The sequence below is a fragment of the Pelecanus crispus genome, chromosome 6 (genome assembly GCF_030463565.1).
Source record: "Pelecanus crispus isolate bPelCri1 chromosome 6, bPelCri1.pri, whole genome shotgun sequence".
Lineage (NCBI taxonomy): Eukaryota > Metazoa > Chordata > Aves > Pelecaniformes > Pelecanidae > Pelecanus > Pelecanus crispus.
This window is the reverse complement of record NC_134648.1, coordinates 2,675,103-2,698,261: the sequence shown is the minus strand read 5'-3', so window position 1 is coordinate 2,698,261 and position 23,159 is coordinate 2,675,103. Positions and strand designations below refer to the sequence as shown.

The 23,159-nt window shown below is 54.5% G+C and overlaps 1 protein-coding gene across 1 annotated transcript in view; it reads left to right on the top strand.

Annotated features, from left to right (window-relative positions):
* Window positions 1-23,159, top strand: part of KDM2A (lysine demethylase 2A) — a 51,966-nt gene continuing 28,807 nt past the window's right edge. The window contains 4 exon segments of the mRNA XM_075711920.1: window positions 1-30; window positions 432-459; window positions 2,010-2,114; window positions 22,483-22,621. Of these exon segments, the coding sequence (XP_075568035.1) occupies window positions 11-30; window positions 432-459; window positions 2,010-2,114; window positions 22,483-22,621 (292 nt within the window). The 5' untranslated portion in view covers window positions 1-10.

Here is a 23,159-nt window from a genome sequence, read left to right as displayed (position 1 = left end):
CGGGTTCAAAATGGCGGCGGCGGCTCCTGTGTGAGGAGGGGAACCGCGTCCCGGCCGGGGGGCGGCGGCGGCGCGGCGGCGGGGCACGGCGCGGCGGGTGGCGGCGAGGCCGGCGGCGGCCCGGCACCCGGCGGCGGGGGGGTGCGGCGGGGCGCGGCGGCGGCGGCGGCGGCGGCGGGGGGACGCGGCGCCGGGCCGGGGAGCGGGGCCCGCGGGAGCGGGCAGCGGCCCGGGGCGGCCGGCGGGGCTGTCAGCGCCCGCTCGCCGCGGCGGCCGCCCCGGGGACGGCGGGGCGCGGGGGGGGGCGCGGCGGGGCCGGGGGGGCGCGGGGCGGCGCGGCCGGCGGGCCGGGCCCGGGCCCGGGGCGCGATCGCTGCCTGACCCGGGGGTTCCTCCTCCGTCTCTTCTGTTTCTCCCCGTCTCGGCGCTAGAAGAGGACAAAGGCGCAGGAGAGACCTGGTGAGCCACTCGCTGGGGGCGGGGGGGGGCCCCGGCGCCGGCCCGCCGCCCCCGGCCGACCCCTAAGTTTCCGCGAGTCCCCGGAGAGGGGCCGGGCGGCGGGCGCCGGCCGCCGCCCCCGCCGGGTCGCGCCGCGGGCGGTGGGGCCGCTGCCCCGGCCGGGAGGGAGCGGGCGGGTCTCCCCTTCCGTGCGGCCCCCCCCGGGAGGCCGGGCCGGGAAGTTGGTGGGCAGGGGGCGGCGGGGCGGGCGGCTCCCGGGGCCGGGGGGTGCCGGCTGACAGCTCCCCGGGGACTGACGTGCTGAGCGCCGGCCCCGGGCTTCCCCCCGCCGCCGCTTTGTTCTGCCGGACCGCTCGGCCGTGCCGGGGCTGCCTCCCTCCTGCCCCGGGGCAGGCGGGGGGAGAGGCGGCGGCGGGGCCGGCCCGGGACGGGCCTCCACGGCGGGGGCGGGATGGGGCCGGGGGCCGAGCGGAGCCGCACCGGGCCGGGGGTTCGCCCCGCGCTGCGGCAGCGGGTGTTGCGAGCGGGCTGGCTTGGCCGGTGTGCGTTGCGCTCCGGTTGTCCGGGTGTTTATAAACAAGAGTTTAGCAAGTGTAGGGGAAACTGCCTAGGCTGGCTCAGCCGAGGCGGGCAGCCCGGTCCTGAGCGGCACGGGCGGCAGGGATGGGATGGAGACGCGAGCGGGACTGGAAGGGCTCTGCTGTCAAACCGTGCTCGGAGGGTCGGGGAAGAGCAGGATGAAACAAGTTCTCTCCACGCTATGCTAGCGGTTCTGTAACACTACACGGGGTGGCAGATTCCTTCCCCGAAGGTCTGGCATAGGCAGAGTCACGGCAATTAAGAGCTGCAGTATACCTAGGCTTCGCTTTCATTCGGTTCCTTTAAAAAAAAAAAAAAAAGTTTAGGTACCATCTGACGCCTTGGGAGGTTTTCCCATATTATTGTGTGGTGTCACAAGGTGGCAGATGTTGAGATCTGAGCATGTAGGTCTTCTCGAGACAGGAGCTAGTCCCCTACCTGCCGCCGTGCTCAAGCGCTGTATGTAGGAGAGATCCTGTACGCCTTCCCTGTTTGTGGGAGATGTTCTGCACCTGTGTAGCTTCTCCCGAGTGCCACGGTGCAGGATATCCAGAAGACGGCAATCGTGTTGTTTGGAGCAGTTGGTTCTCTAACGCGTAATCTTGTACTCTGGGGAAGCCGGGCTGCTCCCCGACTGCCGTCGAGCGTTTGACAGCAGCTCGCCTCTTTCATATCCCGGTGTGGGCCAAGTGAGCTGCCGCTTGCGCTGGTAGTAGCGCGGAGCGGAGGCCTTTTCGTGGTCTGAGACCTGCAGCTCATGTCGTGTTACAGAACAGCTGGTGAAGTCATTTACCCTAGGTCATGCCTAAAGTTAGAATGGGAGCGTTAAAAGTTTGAGGTGGGCTCGTCCACTGTGTTCATTTAGTCCTGCACAGTGGTATGGAATCGGCCTCAAAATGAGCAGAGAAACGAGGGATGTAGGCGTCTCGTGTCTGTGTGCCCTGCTTCACTATTTCCCTCTGACTTCAAAGGAGGAAGAGGAGGAAGACAGCAGTCCTGGAGTGTCCTTCTCGCTCTCTTCAGAAGAGTCGGAGATGGAGCCTGAGGAAGAAAGGATCCGTTACAGCCAAAGACTGGTCAGTATTGGCCCTAAACAATCGTATTCTGTTCTCGGTTCTGCTGCAACTGAAGAAAGAAAAGGCTTTTACTGGCAACAGGTTTAGACAACCCAAAAAAGTCTTGTGGCGGATAGCTGCAGCCTGCCCAGACGTATTATCTCAGCTGGCCGTGGGTTAGATGGCTTCGTGGGTCCTGTTTGCGTCAAGAGTTTGCCCTAATGAAGGGCACTTGGCTACTGAACTCTGGAAGAGGGGCGGGTTGGAGGCTGAGACTGGGTAAGATGCTTTGCGAAGCTGCTGGATAGAAATCTGAAGTGAGTGTCGGTGTAGTTTCTGGCACAGTTTTCTCCATGTGATTGTAACAAGCAGAGAAGCTGGAGTACTGTGTGTTACCATTACGTTGGCCAGGACTTGATTTGAGTGTGCTGCGAAACCCGAGAAAACCAGCTTCAGCTTCAAGCTCGAATTTACTTGTGCCTGTGCGCACGTCTTCTCCTGGTGTTTTCTTTCGGAGGGAGCTGTTCCAAAAGTCAGCTCCTAGTTCAGGCTCTGTCAGGAGCTCTGGCTTGTCCGACGTTTGCGCTGCTGTTCAGGGGACTGCGTGAAGCCGCTGGTTTGGGACTTGGGCTGTAACTGTGAGCGGTTCGGGAGTAGCTGCTCTGAGAGTCTGAGATGTTATTCCTGGAGATCCCAGGGAAGGAGGGAAGCCGCTGTGTCTCCTGCAGGTCGGTTTGGTGTTGTTTTGAGGCAGTTGTAAACCCCCTGGGAAGGGCAAGTGTCAGCTCTGTGACAGCTGAAGCTGTGATGGAGTTGTTCTCTGAGTCACAGCAGTACGTGTACCCTCACCTTCGAGGTGCTGTCTGTAAAGGTAAATCCTTATCCTTTAATACTCTGAAATCATTTGGTGTGAGGCAGCGCGGTACTCGGCATTAAGCTTTGCCCTCCAGAGCGAGCAGTTCTTGTTGCCCTTCTGTTGCTGCTGGGTGCCTGGCTATGGAAAGGGTGCTGGGGAGTTGTAGCCTGCACGCACCTCGTAGGTGGCCCGGGGACAGAAACCCTCTTGTGAGGGTAGGAACGGTTATTTCTGTGGAGAGGAGGATACTGCACAGGCAGTGGTTTGTCCAAACACCCGGTTTACTGAAGGTGTGCTCCTTTTCTGGTGCTGCTTGGTGTCTATTGCATGTTTACTTTTTGCAGAGCGGATTCCCATACTAGATGATTTGGTGACAGGCATCTAGACTTTTATAGTCAGCCACCTTAGCCCGCTTCAGGAACCCAAAGTGACTCTGATTTGAAGTGGTTTCTAATCTTTTCTCTTTTTTGAGAAGGTGCTTTAAAAAAAAAAAAAAAGAACAAAAAACCACGCAAAACTGGAATACATCTGTGCAGCCCTTCAAGATGGCTTGTTTTTCCCCAAGTGCTTTGGTGGATGCTTTAATCTGGCGATGCTGCCAAAAGCAGCAGTCCCACCTCCTCCCTCGTCCTGACGCACTTGTTCCCACAACTGTGCGGCACGCAGCTCAAGGTGCTGATTTGACTGGGAAGGGAGCGTTTCTACGGCCAGCAGTCAGGGTGGCAGGGTAGCCTTTTCTTGGAGGCAATGCCGGCTTCAAGTTTTGGTTAAACTATGATCTTAGCTACGCTTTGACCAGCTGAAGTAGCCAAAAATGGCTGGACAAAAAGATGAAGGGGACTAGCAGCCAGGAACTTACCAGTTTAAAAATGCTTATAATCTCACAAATAAAAATCGTCAGGAAGAGTTGCTGTCCTAGTGTAGGTGGCCCAGACTCCAGCAGAATGTGCTAAGCTGGATAAATGGCTGCACGCTGATGAGCTGCATGCTTAAGGGGCTTGGGAAGCCACATGGGCCACAAGCAGAGGATGAGGCTCCCTCGGGCTTCTGTGGCCTCGTGCATGTTGTCTCTGCTGGCCTGCAGCTGAGAGGAGGAGGATGACCCCTGTGTGGTAGGTGAGGCTTAGTTCATGCCTCCTGCTTCGCTTTCCCCGGGATTTTCCAGCTCGTTACGCTCTCTTGCTGTGTCGGTGACGCTCCCGTATTGAAGGACCTTTAAAAGATGATTTTTTTTTTTGAGATGCACACTTTGCAAATGCGGGGAGCTGTTCTCTTCGCTAGTGTTTCTGGCCCTTGCAGAACAAGGTATCGCGGGTGAATTATCCAGGAAGACAAAAGTGCTGAATATGACTTATTTGAATATCCTACTCCTACATATGCCTTGGTCTTGGGAGTTGGTTTTAATATGCCTACATTAAAAGTACATAGGGAAACAGGTAGTTGGTAGTACAGTATGTTTCTTCTGCTGTAAGCTGTGTTTCTTGTGTGTGATCAGGGATCAATGTGGGTATGATAGCAAAAGAATAAATATATTTAAAAAAAAAAATCCAAATGTGATAGTAGTCCTACCAGCCAAACAACCTTGGCCAGAGCAGTGAAGGAGCTGAATTAATTGCACGGGCAAGTAGCATGGTTTGATGATACCAGTGGCCTGAGATGGCAGGAGAAGCTTGCAGTCTGGTGTGCCCGGGTAATTGCACCAACAGCATCTCTTGGTGAGTCACCCTGGCCTTAAAACCGGACTGGCTTCCATCAGAATGTAGAGGAAGTTTTAAGCATTTCGTGTTATTTTATTTAGTGAGCGATACTGTTACCTTCCTCTGGTTCAACAAAAATCTGATCTGTGTGTGTTTTCTGAACGGATTTGTCAGTATTGGTGAAAGATCTGGGTTTGGAGGAGGAATTCACCTCTGCTTCAGATATAGTCGCGCTCCTACAAGGGTTTTCTGTTGGTTCACGCGTCCCTGTGTGGTATAATAACACTTAAATTAGATGGGTCACGCTGCTCTAACTGTGCTTGCTTCCTGGTTCAGGCTCTACATCCACGACTCCCAAATTATAAAGGCCTGGGTGAGTTGGTCTGGACGCAGGGGTATCGTTAGGAAGATGTCTTGCAGCCATCTGAAACAATTAAACTGTGGAAGAAGCTGTGTCCCGGCAAGCTCTGGGAGGCTGAGACAGGTAGGGGAAGGCAGCCTGCGGACGATGCTGCGTGAGCGGGGAGAGTGCGCCCGGCAGCGGGTTAAGGGATATCCGTGTTCCTCACCCGGAGATTCGGCTGGGCCTCCCTGCGCCGCGAGTAGTGGATGATAGGACTCGTCAGGCACTGCCGAGTAGTTTCCTACTAAGTTTGCATATATGTTTCTGCTCCTCAGCGCTATAATGAGGCAGTACTTCAGGGATTGGTTTGAGGTGCTGGCTTTATAAGCTGTAGATGCGTGTTTTGCGGGCCCTTAATCGAGGAGCTGAAATGCTCTGTTGTGCCCTGCGGCCTGAGTGACAGTCCAGCCCTGGCACTAACAATGCGACGGTCCCTCTCCGAGACTTGGAAGTCTTCCGCTGACTGTCACTGGGTGGTCGCACCCAGCCCACGTTGTGCCGAGCTGTTCAGCTCCCTGCGAGGAGGCCAAGGGCACGCTGGCACCTGGAGCTGGAGCGTGGACTTCTTAAAGGCAGGGGCGGCAACGTGAGCAGCTCTGGCTGTGGACTAAAAGCTCTGGAGAAAAGGAAGTTCAGTCGGTCTGGTGCTGTGGTGCTCAGGTACTCTGCCTGGTTCGGGCTGTCCAGGCAGTTTCCTCACAGAGTACGTTGTCTGCCTTGCGCCGCCGTGGCACTCGCCAGGATCTCCGTGAGGTGATCTGAGACTGAGGAGAAACTCTTGCGTGTACATAACTGAATTTTTTGGTAAGGTTAGATCTGTCTTAGGTCATCGAGCGTGAGCCGGGGCAGCAGGGAAGGAATCTCCTGGTGGTGCTTGGGAGCTGTTCAGCAAACTGGCCAGTACACCTCTGGGAACTGCTGCTGTTTGATCCAACGCTTTCTAAAGATGCCCGAGGCGTGCCTGCCTTGCCGCTGCGGCACTGAGTGCGTTCGTGGTGCTCTGCTGAGGAGGGGTTTCTCTCTTGCTCCAGTCTTCACCACGCGCAAAGCCGCTTTACCCGTCCGGATCTGTGTGAATCTGTGGAGCTGCCGAAGGGTTCTTCAGCGGGCTGCAGGGCTGGTGCCTGCCTGTCCTTCTGCAGGGGAGTCATTGAGTATTCCTGGGTGCTGGAAGTGTGAGGAAATCTCGCCTTCTGTCTGCTCCGGGGCTAATTTTGCCAGGCCTTTACTGTGAACTAAGAGTAGCGAGACTCCGTGAATTACGAGTTGGGATTAGCACATCGCTGAAGCGATGCCGTACGCTCTCAGTGGCAACGCTCAGGGTGAGGAGTGAAGGGCAGCAGCGTTGGATCACTTCAGAATGGCTTGGGGGAGCATAGCGGGAGGGTGCCATTACCCTAATGATGAATCCTGGTCTCTCTGCTGCTGTCACGTCAGCAGTCTATATCTCAGGGTGTGGTTCCAAGTTAGGATTGCCGGTGTGGCAGAGCTGGTTTTGAGAGGTTCTCTCCCTCCCCCTGTTAGTGTCTCAGAAGCTGATACCCCTGAGCTGAATGCTGCTTCAGGGGATTGTGGGTCATGCCCTAGATGAAAGTTGGCAGCGGGCAGGGGGGGCATCTCATCCAAATTGTTGTCTGTGCTGGGCTAGTGAGCTAGATGCCCCAGCAGCAAGCCTGACGAGACTGGAGAGGTGGCAGTCCAGTCTGAGATGGGGAGACAGGGTGGGGTAGGAACCTCTTAAACTGGCTCTGCTGCTGGAGAGAGCCTGCGGTGGAGCTGCACCCTCCCTCGAGGCGGCGGGCGCTCTCCGGGGCTCCGGCACAGCTCCCGCTGAAGGTGTTGCGGTGCCTGGGCCCCGACTGACGGTCCCTGGCTGGGTGCAGTGGCACCCTTGTTTTGGTTGTTGGAGATTTGTTGTGACACCCGTGAAGGGAAATGGGCTTGTGGAGGAGGAGACCCACCCGCTGATAAGCGCGCTGGGTGCTCGGCGTAGGGGAGCCGGAGTGTGAAATGCTGTCTCTCCCATCGCTTGGGGCAGTCCCTGTCCTGCCTTAGCACTGCCCTGCCCTCTGGTCAGATCCTCACGTGAAATTTGAGAGGAGGCTTCAGCCTGTCCCTACCAGCCAAAACCTGAGGCCTCTCCTATAAACAGCAGTTAGCAAACCTGTCCTTACATGTTGGTGTCCACGCTATCCCCTGGGCGAGAGTTCACGTGAGCTTTACAGTATGTGGAGTCGCCAGCTGAGGGATGAAGCTTGGGGAGCGTGGCGGAAAAGGTTTCTCTCGCAGCCGCGCGTACTGTGGTGTGGAGTGGCACCAGCACGCTCGAGTGTGCGCTGCCCGTGCCCGAGGGGTGGCAAGGCTGGCTCTGATGGGTGCCCAGAGTCACAGCGGCTCTAATCTTGTGGTTTCCAAGTTGTTGGTATCAGTGGTACCAAAGCCTTTCTGCAGGATGGGGTGACGTCAAATGCAGGACACAACCCATGGGGCCAGGAAGGCCCACGCATGTTAGCGTTCACATGACGCTCGTGACAAAGTTCCAGCCCTTATCCTCGTACCATCAAGGGGATAGATGGCCTCAAAGCTGCGAGAGGGAGGCCAGCGGGGAGCAGGCTGTGGGCTGGCAAGACGCCGCTTACGTCTGGTAAGATGGTAAAGAGGAGGACACAGCTGCCTGCCCTCCCTGCGTTGGTCAAGCGGCTGCCCTTGCTCTACCTTGAATGGCTCTCGCTGTCCCATGCCAGGAGTAACGCCTTCCCATCAGGTTCAGCCTGATTTCTTGTTTGTACTCCCTGTAATGCTGCTCGCTAGCAGGTAACGATCCCTTGCAGTTGCTGGTGTTTGTCATCCTCAGGTCTTGGTGTGCTTGACGGAGGCCAGTCCTGCTGGATACTGGCTTTCCCATCGACCTGGGATTCGTACGCGTGTGCTGGGCTGAGCCCACCAGCGTAGTTCCCGCGGGTACCGAAGCGTGGGACGAGCCACGTGTGCTGGGGTGAGAACGTGGGTGTTTGTACATCGCCCCCCATTTGCAATTTGACGCTGGCAATTGCTTCCCCCGTCAAGCGATGCTCCCTCCTACTGCCTGAAAGGGCTCGGAGTTTGTCGGCTATGTGCCCCATGTGAAACCCTGTCTGGCCAAATGTCGCTGGTCTGCTGGACACACCTCAATTTCCTAGTCTAGACAGGACCTGTGCAAGTAGGGTAATTAATTTCCCTCACATGCCTCTGCCTCAAACTGAAGACACTACAAATGAGTCATTCCAAATGACCCAGGTATAATAATTGAGCTCTAAATAATTTAGGGACTGTTCAGATTTGATCTGGGCAGCTCTTGTGGAAGCTAGCAGCAACTGAAGGCATTCCTTGGAAAGCTTTAGAAATCCCTGTGAGCGTTTAGATCCTGAAAGATTCAAGAGTGTGCTGGTCCCTGGGAGAAAACATCCCTGAAACCAACTGGATGATGTTCCGTGTCAGCAGAGAGGACCGCAGGAGGTAAATATCTCTGCTGGTTTCTTGCTGTCCCAAGCCTGGCTGTGCCCTGAGTGTGTCCTGGAACCTGCAGTGGGCGAGCAGGCAGTGCAGGAGCGCTTGAAGTTACTTGTGAGTTAGCAAACAATATTTGCAAGTTGCATCTGTGTCTCCCGTTAATAAGCAGGAGTAGGCTTTCACAGAGTTATCCCAGGAGGAGGTGACACTGACAAGTTAGGAGAGCAGTCCCCATGCCCCCAGTACGTTTTTATTGTTGGCTCATTATGTCAGGAGCCACCCAGACAGGGGTCTGCAGGTCACTGGCTGGGTTTTGGGGAGAAATGGCATGTGCGGGGGAAGCGGTGGTACACGGCAGAAGGTGGAGGAACAGGGTAGTGCACTAACACCGTCCTCTGAAAACGTACGGGGGAAAGCAGTTACTTGTCTTCAGGGTGAGATGTCCAGTGCTGCTGATGACGGAAGAGTCTTGCTCATTCCATAGGAGGAAGCGATGGGTGAGCTCTGGGTAGCCTGAGCTCTGGAAAGCTCAGTTTGTTGCTGGAGTTGACTTAGTTCACAGACTTTCTTACACAGTGCCTGACCTGCTTTTATTTGGGTTGAAGAGGTTAAAGGCGAGTGGAAGAGGTAGAAGGTGAGGAGGAACGTGGCATACCACGCTGAATCACTGCACGTTGTACAGCTGTGGCAGTGGACAGTGCAAAAGCCAAGTGGAAGAGCAAACCCCACAGTGGGATGACAGGGCCTGTAATTAGATGTCTAAGATACTAAGCTGTCAAAGTCACTGGGAGGCAAGAAACATGGGGAGCGTGTATTTCGGAACAGGAAGTGTTGTCTCCAGTCAGCTTGGAGAATCTGGGCTCTCGGTTAAGTTTGATGTTCTTGGGGTGTGGGTCAGACAGAACAAACCTGTGCGGAGCCCTCCCGCTGGGAGGGAGCAGTGGATAGGCGTATGGCCCCGTTTGGAAAATGGGATGCGACCGTTTCAGCTGAGGCTAAGAAGCTGTCTGTGACTGCACTTGTACAAATGCATCGTCAAAAAGCCTGTCAATAAAATCAGAAGCCGGCATCACTGCTATCGTCCGTCTTGGATGGTCTCAAGCTAGTTGAGCTGCAGCCCGAACTCTGCTGTACAAGTGCTTGCGCAGGTCCAGGCTCGATTCCTTTTCTGGAGAGCTTAGGGTAGGGTGTCAGCTTCTTGAGGGCTGTAGGGAACTTTGGTGTTGTTCTTCCCTTTCCACAGTGGTCTGAACTCCCTGTGCTGCCCACCTTCAGGTACCTGCAGATCTCCCTTGGCAAGGACGCTGATGACTTCTGATTCTTGAGGGCCAAGGAGTAGTGAGAGCGCGTTCCTACTGCTCCCTCTCTAACTCGTTACCTCTCGGGTCCTGTCAGTGCTGCCAAGTAGCTCTAGGAGCAAATGCTGTGCCCCCTCTGTGTTGCATTTTGGGCAGTTAGGAAATGCTCTGTGCCGTGCGTCCCCCAGCCAGCTGGAGGTAGCCTGCATGCTAACGGGTGGACCCCGCATTGGCTAATTTTCACGTGTCTTTGCTCATCTAATGGTGAAGGAAATCACAGGCTCCAGGGTGGTGTAACGAGAATGAGTGTGAGCTGCTGTAGGTCGCTGGTGCTAGAAGAGCTCTGCTCATACAGCCTGGAACTTAGTCTGGAGAGACCAGAAGGGGTGTGATGAAGTCGAAGTTTTCTGTTTGTTGATTCCTCCCTGTTTACCTCTTTTTTTTCCCAGCTCCTAGGAACCAGGTGAGGAAGATGCATAGCCGTCCGTAGGTGTTGCTTGCTGGCGCTTGAGATGGTTCACCTAAATCTGGTGACAACGTGTAGCCTGTGAATCCATGATAGGGGAGAGGAGATGGATCCGTTTGACAGGGTTTCTCTTTGTTCTCTTCCTGTGCGTCCATGCTTGTGCATCGCTGTTGCTGTAGAAACAGTACTGATAGTAAACAGCATAAGCTGGCTGTCCAGGGACTCTGAATCCCTGCGGAAGTCCCAGGAACTTGGACCGGGGGAGGTTTTGGGCTGGGATCTGGCCAGAGTTGCAGGGTGGTAAGAAGAGATAGGTGGGTTTATGCTTGTGCAGTAGTCTGATGGGGAGGTACGCTCTCTGTAGCACTTTCGACCAGGTTGGGTGCCAGGAAGGGTGCAAATCTGGGTGGCATCTTTGCTGCCAGAAGAGCTGAGGTGTGGTTCAGAGCGCTGCATGCAATGTGCTCATGTGGGTGAGCGAGCTGTTGTAGGGGGGACTGGCACTTTTTACTGCTGTCAGCTAGAAAAGTTCATATCGATGGTGAGTGGAGCGGTAAACTTTCGTCCCTACAGTACACTAAACACTGGCTGCTTTTTGTCTTTCCCTGGATCTTGCATGTTTTAGCTATCGCACTGTACACAAACAAGAGTTTTAATAAAGCCACCCCCTCCCTACACAGCTTGCACCCTTTTAAGTCAAGGAAGAGGCTCTGGGGTGTGATCGTCATCTGTGGTTTTTCTTGGTGCTGGTCCTCGGGGTTAGGAGCTGACTGCAGAATCGTGCTGTCGTATCTTAGCCAGTCCTGACAGCGTTTGGGAGAAGGGGTCGCTTGATGAAAGGCACTGGGGGGAGGCTCAGGATGTTGCTTGATAGAAGCGTTATCTAGAGAAGCAGATCCCAGCCAGCGAGGTGCATGCTCGCTACCAGCGAGACGTGCAGAGGGCACGGTCCTTTTTGATGTTGCCTCTTACCTTGCCTAACTTTTCATGAAGTGGCAGTGAAAGTTTGCAGGGTGAGAGAGAAGAGAGGCAGCGCTGCAGAACATGGAGAGACAGCAGAGCGAATGCTGGAGGAAGGATCAGAAGGCGTAAGAGCAGAAAAGCCTGTATTAAAAAAAAAAAAAAAAAAAGGAAAAAAGAGGCTGGCTTGTGCTGTTCAGTCCAAGAGTGCCCTGCTTCCCCCTTGCTCTCCCTTGTACCCCTTGCTCTCAGGGGCTGTAATCTTGGGATTGAGCTGAGGCAGCTGGAAGCGGAAAGGAGAGGGCTGGCAGCGTGTGCTCCTCAGTGCTTCTGATTCACCGTGCATAAATATCACCGTGTGTCACTGAAGTCCTGAGCCCCTTTGCCCCATTTGGAGCAAGGAAGGGGCCAGTACTGGGCTTCTTGTGGAGCAAAGGGGGAGGGAGTGTGTGCAGTGGTGGTGTAACAGTGCAGAGTAAGGAGGAAATCTCCTTCCCAGTAGATGGTTTCACATGCTGTCCGTGTTCTTCCCAATGGCCCTGGGCTGTTTTCTTTCTTCATAAACATCCTAGTCCCTATAGCCTGCAATTCAGGCAGCCCGCTGCTGTTCTCTTTAAAGGACAGCGTCAACTTAGCAGGAATTGCAGCGCAGTCCCCAAAGCTTCCTGCGCTTTTGCTATCCAAGTACTCCTGCGGTCCAGCCTCGTTCAGTTTGTGTGATGGGACAGAACTGGCAACAGTGTTCTGCAGAGCTGGGTTGGGGCACTGGGAAATTTGGAAGGTGAGCTCTTCCCCCACTGAAAAATCCGAGCTAGTCCTCCGAACTCCCACCGTGCTGTGGACAGAGGTGCTCTGCCTGTCCCAGCAAGGAGCGAAGTTGCGTGGCGCTGACCTACTCATGCTAGATCAGCTGCACCTCGGTCCCCGAATGCACGTGGCTCCGTCTGTCCCTTGCGCCGGCTATGCTGCATCTCTGCGGGCTCGGCAGCCTGGAGGTAAACAGTCCACTCTTCTCCAGTGGGAAAATGGGTTAAGTGCACGTAATTTTCAAGCCTGCCTTTTTGGAGAAGTTTGGGCTACTTTGTTCTGGTTTGGGGATGCTCTGTTGCCTTCCTATACAAAGCAAAAGGAATAGTGGAGCTGGTAATGCTCTTGTACCTGACTGCATAGCACGTGTGCTGGGGACACCCTCGCAGGGAAAGGGGCTCTATGCAGCTTTTTTTTTTTCTTTTTCCCTTGGATTTCTTCTGGTTTGGAAGGGGTGGGAGGTAATTAAAGGGGTTTGGAGGATTTGATGGTCCTTCATGAGCTTCCTCAAGCTCTCATGGAATCCAGGCAGGGTTTGTCCAGGTAGCAGGGTGCTACGGCCGGTGGCGGGTGTGGGCAGTCTGAGGGTTAGTAGTGCCATAAAAGCTAGCTGGGACAGTGGCTGCATGTGTAATATGCTGCAGGTGACTGGAGTGAGAAGCCATATCCTTTCCTAGGAGCAGTGTTTCCTTAATGGGACTGTGGCCAGACTTGCCCATCTGTGATCTGATCTAGCGTGTTCCTCTGTCTCGTGGTTTTGCCGCTGTGGCTGGTCAGCGCGTGGTTTAGTGGCAGCTGCTGAAGTTCTCCTTGGCCTGTTGGTGCTGTCTCCCCACCTGCCTCTTTCAGCCTTGCTCCAATTCCCCAATTACTCCTTGTGTACATCTAATTTCGTAACCCAAAAGTGCAAACCAAAGCGCTCTCCCTGATAGCTCTGAAACACTGCCAGCCCTGCTCGTGATAGGAATCCCTCCTGGAGCTGCGAAGCCTGGAAGGGCTCCAGTTCTGCGTAAATTCCTGTTTACTCCTCAGCCTGGTGCTTTGAGTCTGTCTTTGTCCAGGAATGTGCGACCTGGGATACGCCAGTTCCAGGTCTTGAGAGAGAGAGACAGGAGATGATGAGGGCCATTTAACCTGGGTTAAGCCTGCTGCGTTAGTTCTTGGGTTTCTTTTGTGAAACCAGGCGGCAGAAGAGTTAGTTTAGTTTGCCCAGCCAGCCATCGTTGGTGGACAGGGCATGCAGAGCTGCAAAGGTCAGCCACCTGCTAGCTTGTCCTAGCGTCGGGCTGGCCTCCAGGCTTGCCCCGAGACAGATACGGCCACTGACAGGTTGCCTTGGATCTCTTGCTTGGGGGATTATGGCCTTCTCTTCAGGGCCTACTGCAGGGCCTCCTTCTAGCTGGGGGAGTAGGGAGCCCAGAACCACTTTATTGATCATCTCTGGGGCGCTGGCAGTCGTTTGGCAAAGCAAAAGGCTCTGCAGAGCCGGAACGTTAACAGAATGACGTGGGCCCACCTCGGTAGGGCCCTTTGTAGCGCCGGGGTGGCAGGAGGTGTTGTGGTTTAGTTATTGCTTCCCATGCTTGGGAGGAGGAGGAGGAGCTGAGGAGAAGCTGAAGGGATTGAAGGTGGGGAGGCACAGAGGACGGAAGCCTGCTGCCTCTCTCTTGGCAGGGAGAAACACAAGTAACGTGCTCGTACGGACCAGGGCTCGGAGCCTAGGCCCGGAGCTGAAGCGGGAGGTGCAGGCTTGGAGGAGAGGGATATAGAAAGGAAAAGCTCATGTGCTTAAGATAAGCAGTAACCTGGCAGACTGCTGATTGGATGTCGTAATCTTTGCACCTTAGTTCTTCGCGCTGTATCTGAAAATACTCGCGAGGGAGCGTCTTCCCTGCGTAGTCAATTCGGGCATTGGCACCTGCTCTGCCCTGGGTCTCGCCTTGCTGCTTCCATGCTTGTCCGTCCTCCTGCCGGGGGTTGCCTTTGCCTTGTGCCTTCCCAGAGGAATGGGATCCTTTCCCACAGGTACTCGCTCAAGATTAAAACACCCGTCAACAAGTCTGGATGTTGAAGGTCTGGACTTATCTAGACGAGAGCCGTGGTTGATTGCTGTAAAAGTATGTGAGAAGTTAAATTCATGAACTGAGGAGAGCTGAGCTTGTTGGTTTATTACCAATTTGGATGCATTTCAGCAAAGTAAGCCTACAAAGGGATGGGTGGCTAGGAGGCACCCGGTGAGGAAGCTCAGCACCACTCTCGCCAGTGAGAGAGATCCACTGGTAAGTCACGCTGCTCTATACATATGCTGGGAGCCAGGTAGAAGTTATAACACCTGCAGCGAGGGGAGTTTGGAAGGAGGGAGTTCAGAAATGGGAGTGAAACATGACTGCATTCTTCATGTCAACATCTTTCCTCTAAAGGAATAAGGGAGGGTTGTGGGAGGCTTCAAAGCAGGCGGGCTGCTCTGGAAACGCAGCAGACAAAGAGGAGGAGGCGCAGGGAGAGGATAAGTGAGGGGTGCTCTGGTCTCCTGAAGTGGAAGGAGCTGTGGGACAGCAGGAGGAGGCTTCCTGGGGACTGGGAGATGGAGATGTTGGGAGATCAGGGAGGGAATGGCAGTGGACAGGACAGGAAGTGACTAAAATACTGTGGTGTTTGTTGGTTTCACTCTGTAAATATGTGAGGCTCTTTCAGCAAAAAGGACGGCTTGTTCTTTTTTTCAAATGTGACCTTGTACTAGTTCTTCTCTCAAAAAAAAAAAAAAAAAAACCCACCCCACAGGAGAGCAGTCTTCTGGTTCTCTTCAGCTGACTGTCAGTTCCTTTCCCGTTAGAGGTAGCTGTGCTCCATCGAGGCAGCGCTTGCTGATGGAGAGAAGTGTCCAAGGAAGGGTTTTGAAGAGTACCACCATGGAGCTGCATGAGGCACTTCCCCTGGCATCCCTGGGAGGAGAAGACTGCAGGTGAAAGGATCAGAAGAGAAGGGATAGCACTGGAGCTGTCTGTGGGATTAATATTCATGCTTCCTATTTCCTGCATTAAGTGAATGGTACCCATGAGGGCCAGAAAGAAATGGTGAAGGACAGCTATCTTAGATGAGAATTGTTGGCTGTCTGGTGTTGGAAGTTGAATAAACTGCCTTTATCTTGACCCTGCCTGACACAGAGAGAAAGGCTTTGGACTGCTTGTCAGTTTTTCCTTAGTAAAACTCTCAAGAAGATGAAAAATGCTTGAATCCTAATGCAGATCACAAAGCTGAAAAAAGCAGTATTTAAATAGCGCTGCTTAACGCTGAGGTTGTCCAACAGTGAGATATATGTGATGTGCCTGACTCTTATCCCTTGCTTTGCTGGGGCTGAGCTTCATCTGGGACATTCTCATGGACGGCAGTTTTGGGGGCATCTGCTGATCTTTTTGGAAGTCACGGGTCCCTGGCTGAACTGACGGTTGACACTGGAAAAACTCCCGGTAGGTGAGCCACCCCCGGGAAGAAGCGGTCTTAGTCTAAAAGCCCAGCTCTGTGACTTGCTGGTGTGCTCTGGCAAGGCCTGCCTGCGTGGGTTTGCACCAAGAAGCAGGAAGAAGAGTTAGGAGGGCTGTAGGAATCTCCTGGGCAGGGGTGCTCAGCCAAGACCCAGCCCTGGCACGGGCTGTGGGACAAAAGTAGCCAGCTCCTCCTGGGAAGAGATCAAACTTTGCTGTAGGAAGGATTTGCGCAGCTCTTGTGAAGCGCGTGCTAGTGGAAAGGCGGGATTGGCATTAGGGTGTCATGGCTTCGCGTGTCTCTTGCCCTTTGCAGGTATCGCGCGTAGCCAGTTATTTAACCAGGTAGCAATTCCCTGCGTGGCGGGTGAGGATCAAAGCACATCGGAGAAGAAAGGGGTCTTGGAGTGTCCCTAGGCTTGTACGCTGACCGCATCTATCCTCGGATGGAGACCCGATTTGGGGAGCTGGGGAACTGTGGCTTGTATAACTGTGCTGTGAGGAAGTTGCAGGCTCCAGGAGAGGAAAACTCTGCTGCAGAGATTTGCCCAGAGTCCCAGCAGATGCTGCCTCTCCGAAAACGCACGCTTGGAAGCGCAGAAGCCTTTCCTCCCTCCTGTCTGCTCTGCGCGCGCTGAAATGTTGTTTTTCCCCACCCTCCCAAGACAACAATGACATGAAAGCGCTGTGGCCCCGGCCGAGTACGCGAGAGGCGTTGTATAACTGATGGGAGCTATTTGTATTGTGGCAGCGCTTTTGGGTCCTCAGCCATGACTGGCATCCTATTCTCCTACATACTGTGCAAATTAGGAGGCCAGACTCTTCCCTGCCCACAGGAACAAACGAAGCTGATCTGGCTGGGGGTGTGGAGCGGGTTTTGTGGCCGATGCTGCGCCGATGACAAGAGCGTTAGACTTTGGAATTTGCTCGGCTGGAGGAGACGGCCCTTTCCTTTCGCGTTCTCCATCCCCATTTCCCCATTGCAAATGGACTGGAGTTTAAGGTGCTTCTGTACATTTCCTTGTGTTTGCACCTTTGTGGTGTGGCTGCTTTCCATTTGCCTCGGAGGCTGTGCTGTGAACGAGATCAGGGAAAAGTCAAAACAGTTCCCTGACCCCACAGTGCAGATCTAGGGGTGGATCGAGCTGGAATAAGGTGAAGATTGCATTGCTGCCGCTTTGTGTAACGCGAGTCCACGGCAGGTTGGGCTGGTGGAGTGGCATCCTCTGAAATGCGTTGTGTTTCTTTGGTCGTAAAGCCTCCAAAGTTTGTTAGCGACCGACCAGATCATTTGCTGCACGTTCACGTAGGGTGGGAGCGGGATCCATCCCCAAAGCTGTAATTTGTGCTCGGGATTAACCAACTCAAAGCGGTCTTGTGGCCCAAATGCCAAACTGGAGTGACCGAACACTAGCAGGCAGCAGCGGTGGTGGGGCACGGGGAAGGAGCGGGCGGATGGGGAAGGGAGCGGGAGCTCCTCTGCGTAGCATCTCTGGCAGCTTACCCCTAGCTCAGCCTGGGCCGTTCGGTCCTGGTGGGACTGCCTTCTCGTTGGGGCTGTACCCCCAGCACGAGCGCAGCATCCACCGATGGCACCAGTGGGATCTGGGTCAGGCCTGGCCATGTGGTCACATTTCTGTTCGATTAGCTGGCCGACACAATCCAGAGCCCGTGCTGGCTTGGTGCCGCTTTCCAGAAGGACAGACAATGCCTGATGTGGCATGCAGTCTAGCAGGGCAGTAACTGTGTCCACTCCAGAAGGAAATCTTAAAGGGAGCTGTCGGACTGAGCTTGCGCTGGGTTAGCGCTCGGTTGTGCGGCTGCAGCGGTCGTGGTCTGCGGGAGGCTCCCGAGGATGCTTATTCAAGCCTGCTGTAGTTAAACCACGTAAAACTTCTGCCTGTCACCCCGTCTTTCCCGTCCTGGCAGCAGCTGTAGAAGAGTGCCTAGGAGCAAGCCAGCTAATGCCATCTGACATTCCACCGGGATAAAGGAAATCGGAGCACGTCAGCCAGACGCCAGGGTCTCTGTGAGGCGACAGCAGAGGAGGGCTTTTCCCACGATGTCAGTTATCTACCTGCGCCGTGCCTTTGTGCTGTACCTTGCTGCTACCTAGTTTTTCAGGGTGCTGGTGTCCTTGAGCAAGTGCTGTCAGCTGGCCTGTGCTGCTCTGTAACTGTGAGAGATGCCTGCTTGAAACGGGGCTGCAGCCGGTCATCGTGCCGCTGTCTGGAGCTGCGTTCCAGCCCGTGTCTCCCAAGGAGTGAGGTTCGTGGTGAAATGGGACACGCCTGAGTTTCAGCCCGGTGCAGTAACTGCTGTTGTGTAGCTCAAGTGGGAGCCCCGAAATACCACTCGAGCTTCCAGCCTGGGAGCCGAATAGAAGTTATTAAGAGACTAGTTTGGATATAGCTGCCTCTTGCCAGCGTTTAGCATGCCAAACCTTTTTCATCTTGTGAGGTTTTGTACCCAGCGAAGGCAAGAGAGCTGCTTTTCCTCAAACCTGCCAACTAGAACCGAGTGCCTGGAGTAAGGGAGCAGGTCAAAATGCAGACCGCAGCCTGGTCCTGCAGTGTGCCGCCACCCACCTGATTCCAAAGCAGGTGAGACCTGCAGACTACAGGGCCCAGCATCCTCTGCTTCATTATGCACATCCTCTAATCAAATTAACGACAGGGAACTGCCTGCTGGGGCCAGTAGTCCCAGGCTTTGTTTCCTAGGCTTGCCTAGGAAAGGGGGTAAGTGAAAAGCTAGTCATGCCGGAAGGTTTGTAGCGTGTTTGCCTGGACTAGGTGTGCCTTGAACTTCCCTGCTGTGATTTAGTAAGGCATAAGATACCTGCAAAATAATCTTAAGTCTCCTCTAGCTGCTGTCCTTATAACAGTAAGAGCAGTCGAAGGTGTCCCAACAGGAATTGTGACAGGCAGCTGATGCCTGAACAGCATCACAGGGTGGGATTTGAGACGTGTTTCAGTGGACAGGGCCTGCACAGCCAAGGGCCCAAACAAGCACAAGGAAGCACCGTGACCTCTGCTTCTTTCTCTGAAAGCACAGAAATATAAAGGGGAAGCTACGAATTGTGTTTCCTTGGCGTGTTTGCCCTAAGCCTTCCGCACCCTCGCGCAGCACTCTTCAGGGCAGAAGTGACTGAAAAGCGGTTCTGGGACGGGAACTGTGGTTGTCCAGCAAACGGGGCTGTTTGGGCTTCCCCCTTGCCTCCAGCGGAGGCGAGGCAGGGTCCGTGGATGTACTTGGAGCTGGAATCAGCTGGGCCGCTTTCTTCCGTTGCATTTGCGCGCTGGCCGGCCAGGAAAGCCCTGTGTTTGCATCCTGCCTGGCAGACCTCCGAGCAGGTTTTGTCAGGGCTCTCCCTCCCCGGCTCGGGCAAACGCAGCAGCCAGCGGAGCTTCCTGAAGCAGGCGCTGAGCTGGGCCGGCTGGCGATGGGGAGAAGAGCGGGTGCTCTCGGTGCTCTGGCACCCAGAGGCGAGCGTCTCGCTGCTGTTTGTGCGTGCAAGCATCTCGCCGCTGTCTGTGCGTGCTGTGCTGCCTGTGGGAGTTCAGCAAGGTCTCCCGTGGGTTAACAGGAGCTGAGACCTATGGGAACTGGTTGTGCAGCTTCCTGCCCCCCAAAGGTGGGGCCAGCATGGCTCCGCCTGCCCATGCTGAGAGCCCAAGGCACCCAAAGAAGGTCCTCGGCTAACAGCAGCGTACCTGCTCCATCCTTTCTCGCCATGGGTGTCTTGCAGTGCGGCCGTACCAGGGCCATTGGGCTCCGTCCCTCCCAAGCAGCTCTTTTCGGCTCTTTCAGACCACCAGCACGGAGGTGAGACGGGAGGCTTTGCAGCGCGGAGAGGATTGCAGATGTGGGGAGAGGCTCCGCTCCTCCCGGGAGCTGGAAGCCTGGCCCAGCCCTGGTTAGCTGTTGGATTTCAGTGGAAGCGCAGGGTGCCGGGGCGATGCTCCCAGAAGCCTGCTGAGCCGGAGTTGGGGCTGACCTGCCAGGACGCGTGCCTGCCTTGGGGGGGGCTGCGCTTGAAACGGGCTTTTCCCGAAACGCTGAGGCTTTTCCTGAAACGCTGAGCGTGAGGCTGTGTCCCTATATCCCCTCGGCAGGCCCCCTCTCCCCTGTACCGTGCCCTCAGTTTAAAAAACTGAGCACCACGTGGTGTCAACCAGTTCAGTGATTTTTAAGGGAAAGTGCTTTATAAAGTGGGCTCAGCCTCCGATATAACACAGCCAGGTGCTCTTCTCTCAGTAATACCTCTACATCTCCAACTTCAAGCTCTGGTGTGCCTACTGGAAAGAGCCAGTCTCGGTTTAAAGGCAGAGTGACCAAGGGTTTGGGAGTTGGAGCCCTTGAATTCGGGCTGGGAGCAGTAGGATGCGTGGTCCCAGCACCCCGCAGCTCTTCCCAGCCAGTGCATTGGGGTGCTCTGTCCTGCCCTAGCAGCGTGAAATTCAGAGTGTTCCCCAGGAATATGTCGCTTGGCTTCTGCGAGTGACACGTCTTTTTGTCTGCGTGCGTTTGGTTTTTTTAATCCATCCTTGTGCGTTTATACAAATGTGTCCGTAAAAGCCCGTAAGTAAAATTAGTTTTATCTTTGTATTATTAAAAACAGTGAAAGAAAGTACTCCTGCTTGCTATCCCTGTTTAGTGGGTGGCTTAAGACAAAGAACCGCAAACCCGAAACCCTTTTCCAGATTGTTTAATTAATCGTCGGGGCCATTTGAACAGGCCCTTGGAGAACATTGGTCTCGGGGCTCTTTCTGAGATGCCCCATTCAGGAGCAGCCTGTTGTTCTGCCTTGCAGATGAGGTGTTTGTGCCCCTATTGTGTTCAGGTTTCTGTGGGGGGTTTTGGAAAACCAAGCAAAGTTAATGAGGTGTTAACAGCAGGGAGAGGTAAGCTCCTCTGCCTTGTTGGCTGGGAAACTGCTTGTAAAATGATCAGCCTTCTTGAAAGTGTGATGCTAAACTTACGTGTTACAGAGGGGGAAAAGGTCCTTTTTCAGAACGAGTGTCCCCACATGCTCCTGCTCTGGTTGAACTAATCAGTTTAAAAAGCATCTTGAAAGCAGTGCATCTGTATGAAGGAGTCCTTTCTCTTTCACCGGTGCTCTTTAAATAGATAAGGCCAAAAAGAAGAGAGGGACAGGTAAAGCAATGCAGCGATCAGACTGACGGATGGCTCATACCAGGCTGTAACACGCTGGAAAATATTCTGAGTGTGTGGGGGCTTTCACCGTCACCCAGAGGTGGGCTTGTACCTCCTGGGACTTCATGTGGTCGGAGCAAGCCCTGCCTTACCCCTGGCTGGCTGGGTGAGGAAGGCAGAAGCGAGCGGAGAGCGGCTTTGGGTGAAGTCCAAATCGGTGCTGAACTCCGGGGAGGAGAGCTGCAGCTTGCTGCCACAGGGAGAGGAGTCCACCTCGCTTGGGAAAGGGCACTTTTGTCTTTTCCAGGAGAGCCTAAAAGAAGGAAGAATTAAGCTATCAAATGTGCTCCGCTCCAGGCAGCGGGAGGTGTGCCGTGGCAGGAGGCCGTGCAGGGACTGCGACGCGCAGACGTGCGTGCCAGTCCGGCGAACTTCAGCATCGCAGCCTCACGCTCCGTGGCTGGGACCGGTGTTGTTATAGAATTGTAGAATGCTTTGGGTTGGAAGGGACCTTTAGAGCCCCCCCAGCCCAACCCCTGCAGTGAGCAGGGACAGCTTTAACCAGAGCAGGGTGCTCACAGCCCCGTCCAACCTGGCCTGGGATGTTCCCAGGGATGGGGCCTCCACCGCCTCTCTGGGAAACCTGTTCCAGTGCTTCAAAACCCTCATTGTAAACAATTTCTTCCGTATGTCTAGTCTAAATCTATTCTTCTTTAGTTTAAAACCATTACTGCTTGTCCTGCCCTTGTTGCTGGGGATGTGACCCTGCTGCGGGCAGGTGCCAGCTTCCAGGCCCAGATGTGACAGTAGCTGCTGTGTCACCTCCTGCCCCATCCTGTCCCTGTGTCTGCTGGCACAACGATTGCCGTGAAGGCTTTATAATGGGAGCATCCCTAATTGGGGGAAGTCAGCTTGGCTAATTCAGGCCAGGTTGACTTTTATCTGAGGGGATTTAGGGAGCATTCCCATGAACGGCTGGCGGCTGGTCTCTGGAGGGGTGGCTAACAGCTGGGGACAGTAATTTCTTCCAGATCCAGCCATGCCAGAAGAGGATGTCTGTCAGGAATCCCAGTACAGATGTACTTACGAGACGCTCTAAGAAAAGGGTTACTTCCCCGCCTCCGCTACTCCCACACATGCAAACAAGGGAATAAATCAACTTTTGTGTACAAGCATAACCAAAGATGAAAACTTGAGAATTGTCTTCCGCATAAAACCTTTCGTCTATCAGCTGGTGTTCTGGCAGGGATTTAAATTCACAAGTGCCTTTACCTCCAGCGCAGTGAAATACTGATGCGCCTGTAAAAATGGGAAATTATTTTTCCTTTGCCCCAGTTATACTGACCTATCTCCCCTCCTCCTGTGTTTCTGTGTTAGCACTCATTAGGAGTGAATTATCTGTCTCCCATACAGCCCAACTTGCACAAGTTGTTGTTGGTTGTAGGAGGAGCAAATCTGATGTTTCAGTGGTGTGTTTTGGATCCAGGACAGATGTTGCCTAAATAGATCTTCTGTGGCATGTCTCTCTTTGAAAACTGATACCAACAGTGCTTTTTGAGCAAGAAACCTAGGGTGTAATATAACTCACTAATACAGGGTCTCTTCTCTGGGAGTAGAAGCGCGTAGGCTTCCCAGGGACCGCCTGCTGCAGGGCAAGGGCTCGGGCTCCCCCAGAAGCCCTGCTTGGTTGAGGTGAGGCTCTGGGAAGCGAGCTGGTTGTTCCTCCTTGTCCATAACTCTTACCTGCCTGTTCTTACCTTTGTTCTCTCCTCAGCGTGGCACGATGAGGCGGCGTTACGAGGACGATGGCATCTCCGATGACGAAATTGAAGGGAAGAGGACATTCGACCTCGAGGAAAAGCTGTCCACCAACAAGTTTAACTCCACCTTCGTGGTCTTCATGGAAGGCAAAGGTTTGTGTTGGGACCGCTCTGCTGCAGTGTGCGCTACTGCTGTCAGTAACCAGACAGCTGCTGTGGTTGGCCGCTTCTCCAGTGAGGCACAGTGTGTGAGGTGACCTTTCTCTGAGCCTCTTGCAGAAAGCTCACAGTGATCTCTGTTTGATGTGCTCTCGAGCATCTGACTACACCCAAAACCTCCCCGACTGCCAACTTGGAGGGCGATTATAAGGCAATTGTGTTAATGAAATCCTTTCCCACTGTCTTGCGTTTTACTGCCTTTTACTTTCCATCCGTCCTTCTCTAAAGTTGGGAAAACTGCCTGCTGTTCCACGCGAGTTCTGTACTTCCCTCTGCTGTAAACCGCTTTACTTGCGTAACCCACGCGGCGCAGAGCAGGCGGGGGATGTTTCTGCCCGCTCCCCTGCAAGTCCTGCGGCGGTCCCCAAGCAGTTTAAATGCAGTGTGAGGCATGTTGGTGGAGGATTGGCTCGAGCCTGCTAAGCCCTTGGGTCGGGGGAGCTAGTAACAGGGAGCGTGTGTGGGAAATGGC